This window comes from Corapipo altera, unplaced genomic scaffold (genome assembly GCF_003945725.1).
Source record: "Corapipo altera isolate COAL_440 unplaced genomic scaffold, ASM394572v1 24, whole genome shotgun sequence".
In the NCBI taxonomy this organism is placed as follows: Eukaryota; Metazoa; Chordata; class Aves; order Passeriformes; family Pipridae; genus Corapipo; species Corapipo altera.
The window spans coordinates 28657-45555 of record NW_020884903.1 but is presented as its reverse complement, the minus strand read 5'-3'; the positions used below and the strand labels follow the sequence as shown (position 1 = coordinate 45555).

Below are 16899 nucleotides of genomic sequence, written 5' to 3'. Positions count from 1 at the left end.
GATTAATTATGCTTTTGTGTTCTTACAATAATTAACTTTTCCAAAAACGTCCTGAAAATTAAGAGTGAAACCATCATAATAATGTAGACATGACAAAAAACCTTGTGTTAAACAAAGTTGACATAATAAGGTCTACACTTACCTTTAAGTTGTTACTCTTTGTAAGGCTGATTTTGACATTAGGTTCAGGAGATGGATTTCCCCACTGATCACATAACTGAACAATAAGGGGCCTGTCCAATTCTCTACCATTAATCACTGCAATAGGCTGGAAGAGAAACAAATACATTATACTATTCTGTCCTAGGTATCTCAGATGTTCATGGAAGGTCAGAAATTCCCAAAGCAATGGTATCCATCGTTTCAACACTATTTGTCTCCCATAATAGCTAGACCATGATAGAATTGTATCCACGAGGGTATTTCTGGAGTTTCCTTATTTACATTCTATTGTCATAATAAAATGCACTACTTGGATTGCACAGGTTACTCAAGTCGATGTGACTAAAAGGAAGGACATGTTTCTGAAGAGGACTATCAGTGTCCTTGTTGTAGGAAGAGTTAAAGGTTTAAAACATTTTTTTTCTGATATACTTTAACAGCTATCTATAGAGCAAAACTAGTTATGCTACTTGCTGAACCTTTTATTTTCTTCAGTAACTTCCTTCTCCATTTTCCCAACACACCAGCCTTGATTCCTGCCCTCTATTAAGAGATCCAGTTTTCTTTTTCCCTCTTTCACTGTCCTATTCTGGTTTCTGCTGCAACTTCAGCATTATCATTCGATTAGTCAAAGTAAACATTGAAAAACAATTTAAAATTTGAAAAACAATTGAAAAACAAGACAAATAAACGTATAGTACCAAAAATCTTCTGCCTTCTCATTCAAGTCCTGTACTCCACTCTCCACTTTCTTACTGTAAACATTTGTATACTTAGGTACATTTGAAACTGCCTTCCTACATCCTAAACATCAAAAAAAAATAGTAACAGACAAAGGAGAGATGAGCTGCCAGCTGTCACTATCATTAAGGACTGTGTCTTTGGAAAACAGCAAGGAAAGATGAGTGTCAGGATCCAGCCCACAGTAAAAAATTACTGCACCAAAGAAAGGAAAAAATATGCCATCTGTAGAAATGCAAATGGGGCAGAATAAACAGTTTAAGACATACTGAAGGAATACAGTGTTGTAAACATATACATATGACTTAGATTACTTCAAAATAAGTTCACTTTTAAAAACCTAATGTAGTTAGCTATTGCATGAAAAATGCTTCATATCTATAGTCCCATTTAAAACACATCTACATAATTAGATTGCAAAATACTTACTTAACATTGCTTGTGTTATGTTGTCCTGTATAGAATAAAAAAATGCCTCTAGAGCAGTCATATTCTGACAATTTTACAAGTATAAATACTAAGAAATCACGATCTGTGGTCCCAAAAGCTCTGGAAATAAAAGGACCTGACTAGTGATCATGTTGCTTTTTCTCTAAAACAAAACTACTGAACTTACCTTTTCTAATTCTGGCCAATCCACAAACTGCAATTTAGCAGGCAATCCTGCTATTAAATTCACCCTGAGAAAGTCAGAAAATTCACGCCAAGCAAAGCACAATTCTTTGCTTCCAAGTAAACAGGGTTTGTACCGAATACCTTTTACTTTCATTGTTTGAGTACTGTCCTATTAAAAAATAAAGAAGATTTTATAAAGAACAAGTAAAGTGAAGTATAGTTAATTTTTTTTCAATATAGTATTTAATATTAAAACTGTCTAGACACTATTTGCTGTTTTTACTGTGAAAACAGTGGATTAAAAATTAAAATGCAAGCTCTATGCCTTCTGTTAAATTTAAACGAACTTCTTGAGTAAGAAGTGATCAGTGAAATTGAGCATTTCTCAGAAACTTGTTTTCCAGTGTATAAGTTATGCACGACTTGATTATATCCAGTATACTTTAAAAGGTATAGACATTAGACCATTCTACAAAGTTTTTCAAAAGATCTAAAATCAACTGTACCAACACAAATAAACACAGAAGAAAAGACTAAAAACAAGACAGAAGAACACACTGAACAATGGACTAGAAACAAAGCAAACCTGACTCAAGCACAAAGCAAACTGGTCCCCACATTGGATAGCTGCAGCAGTGATAAGGTTTTTAACAGATGCTGCTGTATTCCTTAGAACTGGATCATAGAATTTTAAAGCTTTAAGCCTCTTGTTGCACATCTTACCAACTAGTGTGTAATTTTGGTTCAATTCTGTGTGACAGAATTCAGACAATTACCACACAAATGCCACGAAGAAATAAACTATATGACACTCTTATAAATACCTGCCAAGTTATTTTCAAATTTGATTTATCAAGTCCAGGCCCAGAAACTCCTAGGGAATTTACACATGCAGATGTCACTGTCTGAACCTGATTTCCAAACTGATCTGTAATCATTACATCTGTTAAAAAAGATGATGATGGTTATTAAGACGATTACCTCAGCAGCTACTTTAATGAAACATTATACAACATATGGAATATAAACGTACACAACATAGACACAATAGAGAAAATTTACATGACTGAATCGCAGAGTGGTTGAGGTAGAATGGGACCTCTGGATGTCACCTGGTCCAAAGCCTCTGCTCAAGTAAGGCAACCTAGAGCCAGCTGCAACCAAGCAGCTTCTGAGTATCTCCAAGTACAGGGACTCCACAAACTCTCTGGGCAATCTGTCCCAATGAACAAACTCAGAGCCAGATTTTAGCAGAGAGTAACTCCAGAATTGTATAAGGGCCACTAGAGAAGTCTGATCATCTTTCCATGAATTAGAATATAAACCTAGTTTTTATATTAAAATAGTTACAGATAATTTACTCTTGTTGACATCTGTATACAGAACAGGCTTAATAAACTGCAAAGAAAAAGAAATGTATCTTAAAAGAAATGGAAGAATATGCAAATACTCACCAATTTCACTTTGTAGTTCTTCGCCCATCCGCAGTGTGTTTGAACCTTTTAGTTTACATTTAATGTGTTTGGGATCATCAGGAACTGGTCTGAAGCAGCATATGAATATTGACTTACTTTTCCCATCAAGGTAAACATAACATAATAGTAGGCATGATAAATATCTTAATGCTTAGTCATGTAATTTATTTTCCTACTGCAGATCTGTGAAATGACTAGTTGCTGCAAATTTACCCCAGCATCAGTGTGCTGTGACCTAATTAGTTTATTTTAACCTATTAACATCACACAAAATACACTAATTTAGAATCAGATTCATCTTAATAAACTTCATAAAGATACAAGGAGAGCTAACTGCCTAGACTCACTAAGAGTGATAAACACACAATTTTAAGTTCAATTTACAGCCTATCTTTTTTGACTGAGAAACCAGATGCAGAACTAACTTCATAGTGATACTTCTCTTCAGTAACAAGTGACCTAACTCTAAAACTAGTGATTTTAAGAGCTATTATTTACTGAAAATTTTCAAAGATAATCTTCTTCGGTGTATGTATACTTACACAAGTGATTACTGCATACAAACAGATCATGATGGAGTCTTTCACATAGGTAATGTTCTCACATGTAAACAATTTGCACAAACTCTTCCTCCCTCCCCCAAACTTACATTCTCCTGTTAATTTGCCAGCTCATTTCATTATTTGAGCTTCGTAGAAAGACTTCTGTTTTACCTCAAAGTACAGATCTACAATGTTATGCCAACAACATAATTAATAAAAAATATTTGAAATGAACAAACCTGACTGTGAATGCACTCTCCAAAGACACGTGTTCATCAAGATAAGTAATTAGACAGTAACGTACATCTTTTACTGAGCTCGGTACTTTTACATCAGGTAATAATCCCTGCATCAACAGTTCTCTGTCAATTTTAGGTGTCCAGTTAACCTAAAATTAAAATGTCATAAATTAATCAAAAGCCAAATTATTAATAATTAACTACATAATACATCTTTTAACCATTCTAACATAAAGGCAATAGAAACCTTCAATGGAAAGCCTGTACATTTCCCAACAGTAACCAACACTATCTTCCCAAATACAGTCAATTCCTCAGAAAAAAAATGCACACAAATCCAAACATACATTAAGTTGCCCTCACTAACCCTGAGTTAGAAAAGATCCAATTCTGAAAAACCTCACCTAAAAAAGCGAATCTCTATGTTTGTATTAGACTCCAAATATGTACACAGACAGGGAGATAAGACAGGCAAACAAACCTCCATAAGGAACATGCTTTTTCAAAAGTTCCTAAATGTTGGGAAAGCCTCAGATCTGAAGAATCGTAATTATGTCCTAATTATTTTATGTGTTTAGGAGAAGCACTGGAAATACTAACCTGCTTTTCATAGTACCACCCTGAAGCATTATTTAACATTTAATTAAATAAAATAAGAATATTTAAAAAAAAACCAGAGAGTTAAGTTCCCATGCTTAATAACACAGTCTTGAGGAATATTATTTCACAGTCTGATGTCTATGGATTTTAAGGGAATAAACTTTGTATCTCTCCCACATACCATGCTGTTGTTTAGTTCAAAGTACTTGCCTTGATTTTTTCTGCAGCAGCTGCAGTTATGGGTATCTCCCTTTCTGCCTCATCATACATCTGAAATATAAGCTTGTTCATGATACGGCCAGCAACGCAACTAATTTCATCCTGATGTTTAATTTGAAGAGCTTTTTGTCCGTTCATACTTAAGACTTGTAGTCTTGCAACATGACTGCTAGGAAGAAGTTTAATAATCTTTTCCACTGGTGGTACATCTTTACAATTCTACACATGGGAGGGAAAGAAAAGACATATAATTAAGATATTAAATGTAGATACACATAGACATAAGTCCATAATAGCTTATGTCACTACTCTGGTTTACCAGATGTGATCAGGTGTCTAGACATGAAATCAGCTTGACTTGTCAAAAGTAAATCAAAAGGATGTGCCAGTATACTTACAACTTTTTACAGATATTAGAATTGATGCTAGCTATTTAGAATATTTTTCTATTCTAGAAATACTATGTTACACAATTTACAAAATATTTCTTAAGAATAATCATAAGTATCCTTTCATATAGGTCATCTTGCAATATTAGTATTTGTTTACACATTTTTCCAGGGTAAACCACACACAGGTGTTATTTTCTGCAGCAGTGTGAGTCTCCTGACTACCAGAGAACTGGTATGTTCAGTAGCATTTTTTAAAAAAAATTATATTTCAAGAGATTTAAAACTGAAATGCTACAAAAAACTATTGATTGCTATACCTTTTCTGACACTAAATGTTTATGCAATGACAATGCAATTTGTCAAAATAATCCAGGTAGTAATAAGGGGCAGAAAATATGCATATTTCTGAAAACACCTCACGGATTTAAGAAATAAAGAGTAAGAGGTGAAGAAAAAAAAAAGTTAAAAAAGTTAAAAAATTCTTTGTCTTTTTATGATTTCCTAGAGATTAAAAAGTGCAGCCACCTGATTATCAGGCTTATGGTAACTAAACCAGTAACTTTTAGGGGTTGATTCATAAAAGATGTAACACAGTACAATAAACTGTTTTTAATTTTTTGTTCATGCAAACTTTCCAAGCAATACTTACAAGTATTTCAATTCTTGCTTTCAGTATCTGGTCTTTCTTGATATTCTGTACATGAATAACTGGACCAGTTAAAATGTTTGTTCCTCCATTACTGCAGTCCACAGAATACACAGGAAGGTCTGAAGCACCTAAAAACTATTAAAAACTTAAGAATAAATTTCAAGTTTCTTTGACAGAAGAAAAATGATTACTCCAGAAATTATTATTTGTACAAGTCCCTATATATATATATATATATATATATATATATAGGACTATATACAGAAAAATTTGATATATTTCAGTTTTCCAGAAGCCTGCAAGACCAACACCTGTAGTTTTCTGCAGGTGGTAAGAGATGTGTGGGAGAAAGGAGGAAGTTATAGAAATAAAATATACTATCCATCCAACTGCTTTGTACTAACGCATAAGCATTAGTCTCTTCTGCCATTATGCAATAAATTCAATTAAACTCTGAAGTAAACATAATTTTCATTAATTTACTAAACATCACGCATTAAATGAATTTAAACATTGAGTTCAACATATCATACTATTGCAGACCCAGCCTGCAGGAAGACAATGTATGCATATAAAGCGTAAGTGGAATTTTGCAGTGAGAAAAACACTTTTCTTTGTTCTTGCTGAATTTCACTAGAATTGGAAAAGTTACTTTCTTGAGTCAAAAAAAAAAGGGCAAGTTGCCAAAAGAGCAAGTTTTTTTACTTCTTAAAGTCAGAGCAAGATATGCATTCTCTTCTGAGCTTAGATTCATGTCTATGATAATAGTCTTATCAAATATTCATTTTGGCACTAGACTTGCTTTTTTCAACTTAAGAAAAATATCAAAAGTAAGCTGTATGAAGTTATTTTTCTGAATAAATTTTAACATTGTGTATATCCTCACATAATTTTCTCTTCCATTTCTATGGCCTAGTTCCACTGATTCTAAAACTTATTGAATGATTTGTAACAGATGAGGTAAGAGAGTCACAGTTTGGCTACTGAACTGTAGAAACTTCAAAAGCATTATTAAAGATATTAAACTCTATCTAGATTCCAAAATAGACTCTTCTCTCAGCTCTTTAAAAAGAAAGTTTCAAAATTCTTATGGCACATAATGAAATGCAGTTTACCTTACAATGAACAATCAACTCTGGCTGTGCTGTTATATTTCCTGATTCATCCAGTACTTCAACCTGAAAGGGAAAAGCTGTACCATTTTCAATCTTCAGAATTTCTGAATCTGGTTTTACTTTCAGTTGATGAGGAGGGCCTGTAAAAATGCAGAATTGCATAACAGCACTTATATTTTAGCTAACTAGTGAGACACTGAGTTTCAGTTTTTGCTATCTCAAGGAGTTTTTAAGGCCAAGCTACCAAGGTATGTGTGGTAACAAACCACCTAAAACAACTCAGGTGTATTGGTTTATATTTAAAAGTTCTAGACCCTTTTTGTCCTTCAATACATAACACCTGCCAATCTTTTGAATTCAGTATGGAATAGTTAAGACAAGATGAAATTCAGCATATACAAGGTGTAAACACAGGATATGGGTCTGTGTACATACTAATGGATTCACATTGATCAAAAAGAACCTTGGAGCTTTCTTCTGACATGTTAAAACCCAAAATATTCATGTTGAAATATCTGATTAATTGCCAAAGCTATCACAGGTAAAATCTGCAAGCAAAGAAATGCAAAAGAAAACTTTGTTGTCATTACTTGGACAGTAAAGTGAAGCTATTCAATGAAGTCTATCTCCTTGAACATATAATTATTTTTTATCAGTTTTAACAAAGACAAGGAAGTAATAGATTACTATTAAAAGGCAAGTCCTGAAGGAATAAAGAAGGCAAATTTTCAGAAACATCCTTTATGTATGATGCATTAAAAACTTCCATTTCAAACTCAGTAGTTGAAGAACAAGAGACTGAAATAGCTTTTATTCGCTGCTTCCTCAAAAAACAGCTTTAAAAGCCAAGGATAAGTCCAGTGAGAAGAAAGAAGAAGAAGCATCTCTACACTGCCAAAAGAAAAAGATTCTCACGAAGGACAAAGCTGCCTTCAGTCCAAGGTAAATAACAGCAATACACAAATACACAACACAGCCTGTCTCAAGTTCAGGCATTCCACTCTGTTTTCTATATGAAGCCTTACCTCCTCAAAAGACAAAGAATAATGGAATAAACTGCTCATTGTTGGCCTAACAAAGCTTGAAGTACACAATTTCTATGCAAAATGAGACACAGACGCCTCAAGTTTGGTAATCTGGAAGGCCAAAAATCAGCCTTCAGACTACACCTTGCACCCCAAATTCAGAAAAACACAAGTAACAAGGGATAACAGGTCTCATATAAGGGAATCCTCAGCATCAAGACATCCACAAAACATAAAATTCTGGTAAGGGCAGTGTCCTTACAGACTTCCAGGTTCCTCTCTTGCATTATGATTAATTCAACATGTAACATTAAAATTTCAGTCACAGTCCAATTGCCAAAGCATCCCCTTTGCTGGGATAGGAAACTGAATGAGCACTTACTCATTCACAACATTTTTTCTACAGGGAGAACAGGTCAATGCATACTAGTACAGGTTAAAGATCTTAATGCTAAAGAAAAATTAGAAGAAATTAATTCATTCAATGTTGCTATGTTAGAAAAAGATTTAAAATGATTAAAAAAAGAAACGAAAAATTAGTCTCCAGTAAGCAGAAAAATTTCAGCTGCTAGAACAATAGACAGAATTGGGCTGTATGATATTACTCCTGCCAAGAATGACATGCCCTTAGGTTTATTTAGTTTCTAGTCATCATTTGGATGAGATAGAATCATTTCTTTATACTTCTCTAAATGTTTAACCTTCTTGGGAGAAGTATTTCATTAATAGTGTCAGAATAAAGTTCAACAGAAATTCATTAAATATTTTAAGAATACTTACCAGGCTGCAATCTTATTTTAATGATTTGTGTGTCTTCTTTCAAACCAGGAAGAGTAATCTTCAGATTAAAGTTCTGATGAAAAGAATATTTTAAATGTTAACCTTAAAAAATCCCATACAATAAACTGTCTAACATAATCATGTCACTTCACATATATGTAAAATTTATCTCTACAAATTTTCTTGCACTGCTAAAAAAAGGGAAAAAAAAAAATCAACATTTTTTTCTCCTGTACTGAAATCTATCATTTCCATGTTATACTCAGAGACATTCAGCCCAGGATTTGCATGTTATACTACATGCAAAACCACTAAAAGCAGCTATCGTAACTTGTGGTTTCCTGCTTAAAGGCTGTTTTAATGGGAAAAAATATATCAGTTAAAAAAAAAGCAGTTTTAAAGAAAGGGTCATCAACTTTTGTGTTTGTTATTCCTTAGCAAGGCACAACTACTGTCCATCTCATCTTTGGATAAGGCCATAAGAAAAACAACTGCTATAGCCTGAATCACTAAAAGCAACTTTCACATTAGAATCAGAGAATGAAACAGTCAAGTCAATCTTAAAAGCTCCAACTTAAAAAAACTAGTTGCACTGCAGATAAGTGAATTTCATATGTTATATACATAAGATATTTGACAATATTTAATTGCAATTCATGAACTGTCATCTGTATATACTCAGAAACACTGTCTCTGGAAAAGTTTAGTTTTATAATCGTGGCGTATGCCCTTGCCATGCCTCACAGTATATGTGCAATATTAACACCTTGTAGATTGCATGAAAACAACCAGGCAATTCTTCTGGTTTGCTTGGTGGGAAAAGTGCAATGAGGCCTGGGCAGGTGCATCACAACTGCAGCCACATCAAATACACGAGGTCCCCAGCTGATGGCCAGACACGCAGGTGCATGAAAACTCTCCAGCTCTGACCAGCCACCCAACCATACAGGTCTGCTGGAAAACCAAACAGCACATACCAGCTGAAGCCCCACTAAAGTAAAGGGGAAAAGCAGATATCCCCGACATTAACTATTACTACTCATCATCTCAACTACAAGAATGAAAGATTTCAGTGCTCCCTGTGATAATTCAGTGCAAAAGTCACCAGGATGATTTAGTTTAAACCAATTTCAGCACCAGTTCAAACTCAGACAGCTGATTTAGTCTGCTGGGCACACTCTACCACACATCCATCCATATTGTGCTCAGCCCCTCCAGCTCCAGTTCCATCAGCTAACAGAGTGCAGCTATGAGAAAGACAAACTGCTCAAGGTAGAACTATAAGGGATAATTTGAAAATATCCCTAAAAATAAATAAACTAAATACCTGCAGTCATTAGTGTAGGGCAAACTTACCTGACACTATGTGACAATTCATTTTACATAAAAATCACTTGTTCTGTGGGTTTTTTTGTAATATGTTACTTCAACTTTAAATATGTTAGCCTACCTTGCCCTGGCAACTATTGATACAGCCTTTAGCAGTGACACCTTTAATGACACACTTTGCTCCCACAGGTATGTCGTCATGCTTCAATGTTAATCCACTAGAAAAATATATAGAAAACACAACAGAATAAATTTAAAAACAAACAGGGTGTTTCACTATACAAGATACTTTCAGATACTCTTACGGAAATAAAAGCAAAAATGCCATCTAATTTATGTGAAAAAAATCCCGTATATCACTGAGACAAACCCCAAAGTATTACTATATAATTGTCACACGAAGAAAGGACAAAAAAGGAGAGATGGTTGAATTACCTAGCTTCAAGAATTGGTCTCATGCGAGATGACAAGTGTGTTGCATGACCAAATTCATCCTGCAATTCCAAAGGAATGTTAAAAGGTACTCCAATTCGAAAAGGAAGCTCCAAAAGACCAACCAAAAATTTCTCTGGTTTGCCCTCTAAGAGAAAAGAATAACACATGTTTAGAAAGAATTATGTGTGCTCATTGGATTTTTCTTGATTAAGGTTGCAATTAAGTCAAGTGGTTTGCAGCTGCAAAGTAAACAGGCTGTTCAGAATATGTAACCAAAGTTATTGTTTACTGATTGATCGTCTTTTTTTAACTTACACTAACATAAAACAATAGTTAAAACATAACAGCATAAGAAATATAACAGGAGAGTATTTAGAACATCACTACAGCACCTGAAACTGGACAAGTTCCTTGTAGACAGCTTTTTTAAAACATTTAAGTGCTTTAATTATAGTAAAATAAAATCATTTATGCAGCAAAACATTTTTGTTCTACAACTACCCCAAATCTGAGAGATAAAGATGAGTAATAATGTGTATTAAAAAAAGAAATGTGAGTGCATCCTCCCTCTGAAATCTGGCCCCATTAGACTGCCTCCAATTAGGCCCTAATAAATGAGATCAAGCAGAATGCTAACAAATGGGAGTTTGGAAATCAGAGTCATGTTTCGTGGAATCGAACTGTCTTGACCAACCAGCCTTTAAAATAAAGAAGCAAGGCACTGCTGAACTAAACAGTAAATATATGTCCTATGAAATAATTTTGAACTCAAATTAACAACTACTTTCACTACCCACAGGTGTCATTATCAAAGAGATTCCTTTGCACAAGAGAGGACACCTTGTACTGGCCAAAATTATTTACTGGTTATGACAAGAAAAAGACCTCAATCTTAGAGTGCCTACAGTTTTACTTATAAGTAAATGATAAAACCGTAAAACGATTTGAGAAAATAACAGTAAAATAACCACCTAAAAAACCCAGGAAATTCAGTTTTAACCAGCATTTATGATGATTTTTTAGTTTATCAAGAACTATAAATAGAGAAATAAAATATTTTGTTCCTCAGACAAAAATGCTGCTTTTTCAGTTTAGATTTTTTTTTTTTTTATTTTTGGAACCTACATACATAAAAGGTCACACAAATGTTAATATTTTGGAATAACGAGTGTGAAGATTTATGGCTGCCTTTGAGACAACACAAAACATCACAACAATAAAGACTTGAAATATTCAATTTTCAAGACTCCACATATTAAAAATGTTGAATAAAAAAGCAGCAATACATAGCAAAAGTTGCTTTTGGTATCCCTTGCGTTAAAAGATTCAAACTATTAGTTAATTAGATTTTTTCAAGTTTATATTCCTTTCCAAGGCGATTCATTTCAATTGTTACGGCTCAGGAATCTTTAATTGAATGCTTCTATACAGGGGAAAGCCACACTACTACTGAGAAAAATTTTTAAAATGCAAAATACAACTTCGCAACTTTTAAGATTCTCTTTTCATTTTGATAAAGATATAAAGGAGCAGATACAGTTCATTTTTGTTCAGAGATTTCTTTTTCTTTTCTTGGAAATATCTTGAGACTTCAATGACAAGTTTTCAGACATATGTTTAGATAGTTACTTTTCTCAAGTAATGCCAAACACTTTTTTCCTGTATTATCATACAAGAATACCTCTTTCTACTGTGCCAATAAGAAAAAGCTTTTAGAAGAATATGCTACAAAGAACTCTTTTCTGCCTAAAGGGTTTGCATTCAGAGAACCTCTTCTTTTGAGGAAGAAATAGGAGGCTACTGGAAACAGTGATTTTTTTTCTTGATCTTCTGAAAACAGATGTTAGCTTTATCTACCAAAATTGTAGTGAAAATATCCATTTTAAACGTTAAGGAATCAGTATTATTTTTACCTTCCTCTTTCCCCACCCTCTTGTAGATTCACAGAATGGTTGAGGTTGGAAGGGTTTTCTGGAGGTCCTCTGCTCAAGCCAGAGGCTTGTGACCCTGGTTCAAGCAGGGCCACCCTAGAGTAAATTGCCTAGGAACATGTCCAGACAACTTTTGAATATCCCAGAGCATGTAGACTCCACAACATATTGGGCAACTTGTCCCAGTACTAGGTCACCCTCACAGTGAAAACATAACCACAGAGAGTGGTTATCAGTGGCATGAAGTCTTGTTGGAAGGCAGTAAGTAGGGGCTGCCCCCGGGGTCAATACTGGGTTTTATTCTGTTTCACGTCTTCACTGATGATCTGGATGATGGGGTAGATTGTACCTTCAGCAAGTTTGCTGATGATACAAAACTGGGAAGAATGGCTGACAAACTTGAGAGTTGTGGTGCCACCCAGAGGGACCTCAACAGACTGCAGAACTGGGCTGTCAGAAACCTCTTGAAATTCAGCAAGAACAGTCCCCAAGCTGTCAACTAAGCACCTCGAAAGCAGCTTTGTGGAAGATTGCCTGGGATCCTGGTGGATAAGAGAGTGCACACAAGCCAACAATGTGCTCTTGCTGCAAAAGCAGCAATAACCTTCATGGGCTGTGTTAGAAGTGTTGCCAGCAGGTGGAGGGAGGTGATCCTTCCTCTCTACTCAGCATATGTGAGGCAACACTTGGAGTACTGCATCCAGTTCTGGGCATATTACCTTACAACACAGAAGCATGAGACCAGCAAAGGCCATGAAGATGATGAAGGGACTGGAGGGTGGTGATGCACTGGAATAATTTTCCCAGAAAAGTTGTTGTTGCCCCATTCCTGGAAGTGTTCATGGCCAGGTAGGATGGGGCTTTGAGCAACCTGGGCTAGTGGAAGGTGTCCCTGCCCATGGCAGGAGGGTTGGAACTAGATGATCTTTAGGGTCCCTTGCAGCACAAACCACTCTGTGATTCTGTCATCTCTCATATGAAGAAAGACTGGGAGAGCTGGGGCTGCTCTTCCTGGAGAAGAGAAGATTCATGGGGATCTTATCAATGTCTGTAAATAACTGAAGGGAGAGTGTAAAGAAAGTGGAGGCAGATTCTTTCCCGTGACAGAGGACCAGAGGCAATGGGCACACACTAAAACACAGGAGGTTGTCCTGTACATGCTGTGTGATGCAACTCAGGATGATCTGCTCCATGACCATTGCTGGCATTGAGGTCATGCTGACAGGCCCATAGTTCCCTGGATCCTCCTTCCAGCCCTTCTTGCAGATGGGCATCACATTTGCTCACCTCCAGACAACTGGGACCACTGTGGTCAGCCAGGACTGCTGGTAAATGATGGAAAGGGCTCAGTGAGCACTTCCACCAGCTCCCTCAGTACCTTTGGAAGGACCCCATCTGGCTCTATAGACCTGTATGTTTCTAATGGTATTGCTGACCATTTGCCCCCTTGGATTATTCATTCTGCTCCTTGTCCCTGTCTTCCAGCTAAGGGGGATGGGTACTTGGAGAACAATTGGTCTTATTATTAAAGACTGAGGCAGAGAAAGCATTAAGAACCTTATCCTTTTCCACTCTGCTTCCCTTCCACATCCATAAAGATGGAGATTCTCCTTAGCCCTCATTAGCCTTCCTAATGTATTTATAGAACATTTTTTGTTGTATTTTACAGCAGTAGCCAGATTAAGCTCTAATTGGGCTTTGGCTTTACTAATTTTCTCCCTGCATAACCTCATGACATCCTTGTAGTCCTCCTGAGTTGCCTGTCCCCTCTTCCAAAGGCCATAAACTCTCTTTTTTTTCACCTGAGTTCCAGCCAATGCTATCTTTTCAGCCAGGCTGGTCTTCTTCCCTGTCAGCTTGTCTTTCAGCACACAGGGACAGCCTGCTCCTCTGGCTTTAAGATTTCCTTCTGGAAGAATGTCCCGCCTTCATGAACTCCTTTGCCCTTCAGGACTGCCTCCCAAGGGATCCTGTCAACCACTCTCCTAAACAGGCCAAAGTCTGCCCTCTGGAAATCCAGCATGGCAGTTCTGTTAACCATCCTACTTACTTCTTCAAGAATAGAAAACTATCATTTTGTATACATTTGATCAATGTGCCCAAGACCAAGCCAGCTTCCGACCATCACATAACCCACCAGTCCTTTTCTGTTCATGAACAGTAAGTCCAGTGGGGTGCCCTCCCTGGTTGGCTCCCTCACCAGCAGTGTCAGTAAGTTATGTTCCACACACTCCAGGAATCTTCCAGAGTGTTTCCTCTCTGCTGTATTTCCTGCAGATACCTGCTTAGCTGAAGCCCCCCAGGAGAACAAGGGCTAGTGATTGTTATACTTCTCCCAGCTGCTTATATATTTCACCGCCTGTTCATCCTGGTTAAGTGGTCTTTAACACAGACTCTCACCACAACATCTGCCTTGTTGGCCTTCCCCCCACTTCTTACACACTCAACCCTATTGTCACCATCATCAAGCTCTAGAAAGTCAAAACACTCCCAGGCTACCCCACCACTTCTTCTTTGCCTATCCTTTCTGAAGGGGAACATAAATATAAATAGCCATGCAGGAAAGGTTTATAAACAAAAAGTAACCAACTACTAACAGATAAACGCAGACAAATATATCAGGAAATGAAATCATCTTAGAGGGTAAGAGATACAGGACTAGTAAAACCACACCAAAACCACGCTGTAACTGTACATTGTGTGTCTCACAGTCTTCAACAGTGTCATTAAAACCGAAGTCTATGAATTTTTGGGGGAAGATAAGATCTATACAGACTACTGTAGGTCACATACATATACACATACCAGAGTGTAAGGCAAGACAGACTAACATTAAACATATTTAACAGTATTATTTTTAATCTGGTATTCTAGTAAAGTATTTTATGATGGTTAATCCAAAGAGACAGACTCAATACAATCAAATGAGAATTTAGTTTTGCACAGGATTCTTCCCTTAATTAAAAAAAAAAAAACCCACTTCAATCTCAACATGCATATTTTAAATGTATAACCTGTTTCTTTAATGAGTTTCTGTGGTTTATGCATGAAAGTTGGCCTAATAAATACTAGTTTTATGAAAGAATATTTATGTCCATGGCATGAGGAAAAAGAGTGATTCTAATTAAGTAGAAGTTTCTTTTTCTAAGTACATTTGGGAAAGTTCACATTAGGGAGCTTTAGATTGCATCAAAACTTTTTTTTTTTTTTTTTTAAACTGACTGTACAGCAGAGCCAACACACTACAGGTCAGATCAAAACCTATTAGGAAAAACTTTTTTTCCCTGGAAATGCTTCATATTTGACATGCACATGCTACTTTTCAGTGCTGAAAATTACCTCTCAATTAAAACATGAATAATTTTGATATACAATGAATCAACTAGAAACAGTAACAGTAGAAGAATATTAGATTGGAATTCTTACCTATAATAGTAAATTTAAATACTTTAGATGGTAGAGGCCTCCCGGCGTAAGTGTCTGCATTACTTTCATTCAATACGACTTGCAGTTTCAAGGAGTAGTTCCCAAGTTTCTGAAGATTTTCTAAACAAAGATAAAAATACACTTAGAAAGAAAAAATCCCCTCTCCAACCAAAAAACGAAACCAACCAACCAACCAACCAAAAACCAAACCTCAAGATATTGAATATGCAAACTTACCCATTTTCTTAAACCAGTATGGCCATTTGCCTCCATGCTGACTGATATGGGAAATTATTTCTTTATTCTCAGTAGGTGCTGCAAAACAAACACAAGTATTTAGATTTTACACCATAAGTTTGCATCTTTTTTAAGCATTACTATCACTTATTACTATCACTTCTAGATCTACTAAATATCAATTCAGCTCCCCAATTAAACACATTGATCACAGCTAATCCAATTTTAATTAAAAACTGCTAGCCTCAGACACATGACACAAAGTAGCAGCCTTTCATTTGGTAACCCTTCATGTTCCTGCTTCACCTAGTCACTCCAGCTTTCTCTTTCCCTCAGCTCAAACCCACTTTATTTTTTGATATGCAATGAATCAAATAGAAGCACTAACAGCAGAGGAAAATAGGATTGAAATTCTTATCTATAATAGCAAATGTAAACACTTTATATGGCAGAGGCCTTCCTGCGCAAGTGTCTGCATTACTTTCATTACCATAAAGTCATAATTAAAGGTCAACCTAACCTTATTTTTTGGCCAAAGCTTTCAAGCCCCACTTCATCATAGCCCAGATAAAAACATTCCTCATATCCCAGATGTCTTTCCAGCCCTTTCTTCCCTGCACAAAGTGTTCCTAACTCAGTTCAGACAAGTAGTTTCTCATAGCCTAGTTCTCCTGCTATCCCACCCTTTCCTTTGGCAGCTGTTTCAATGCCCATCAGACTCCTCTGCTTTATCATTCTCTCAACCCTAATTCAAACTCCAATTTTGAACCAAATCTTGTATAATAAGACTCTCTACTAACAGATGAGGTATGAAGTTTCTTGTAGCTCATCTCTGTGTGTACTCAGTCCACAGTACATTCTGCCAAGTATTCCATTCATTGAAAGAGAAACATTTTGTACACTGTTGGTCTTCATATGGTTGTAATCATGTTACTCTTGTTTGTACAATTAGGGGTTTAACAGGTATGCCATGCCCAAATCTGCACT

General features: G+C 36.0%; 1 protein-coding gene across 1 annotated transcript in view; it reads right to left on the bottom strand.

The window, feature by feature from the left end:
* Nucleotides 1-16899, bottom strand: part of SMCHD1 (structural maintenance of chromosomes flexible hinge domain containing 1) — a 71613-nt gene that overhangs the window by 26524 nt on the left and 28190 nt on the right. Inside the window, exons 18-30 of the mRNA XM_027650927.1 lie at nucleotides 15913-15990; nucleotides 15676-15795; nucleotides 10319-10463; nucleotides 10005-10101; nucleotides 8555-8627; nucleotides 6750-6889; nucleotides 5635-5769; nucleotides 4585-4812; nucleotides 3775-3923; nucleotides 2973-3061; nucleotides 2343-2461; nucleotides 1520-1687; nucleotides 143-268 (exon numbers count right to left, since the gene is read on the bottom strand). Coding sequence (XP_027506728.1) covers nucleotides 143-268; nucleotides 1520-1687; nucleotides 2343-2461; nucleotides 2973-3061; nucleotides 3775-3923; nucleotides 4585-4812; nucleotides 5635-5769; nucleotides 6750-6889; nucleotides 8555-8627; nucleotides 10005-10101; nucleotides 10319-10463; nucleotides 15676-15795; nucleotides 15913-15990 — 1667 coding nt within the window. The remainder of the gene's footprint in view (nucleotides 1-142; nucleotides 269-1519; nucleotides 1688-2342; nucleotides 2462-2972; nucleotides 3062-3774; nucleotides 3924-4584; nucleotides 4813-5634; nucleotides 5770-6749; nucleotides 6890-8554; nucleotides 8628-10004; nucleotides 10102-10318; nucleotides 10464-15675; nucleotides 15796-15912; nucleotides 15991-16899) is intronic.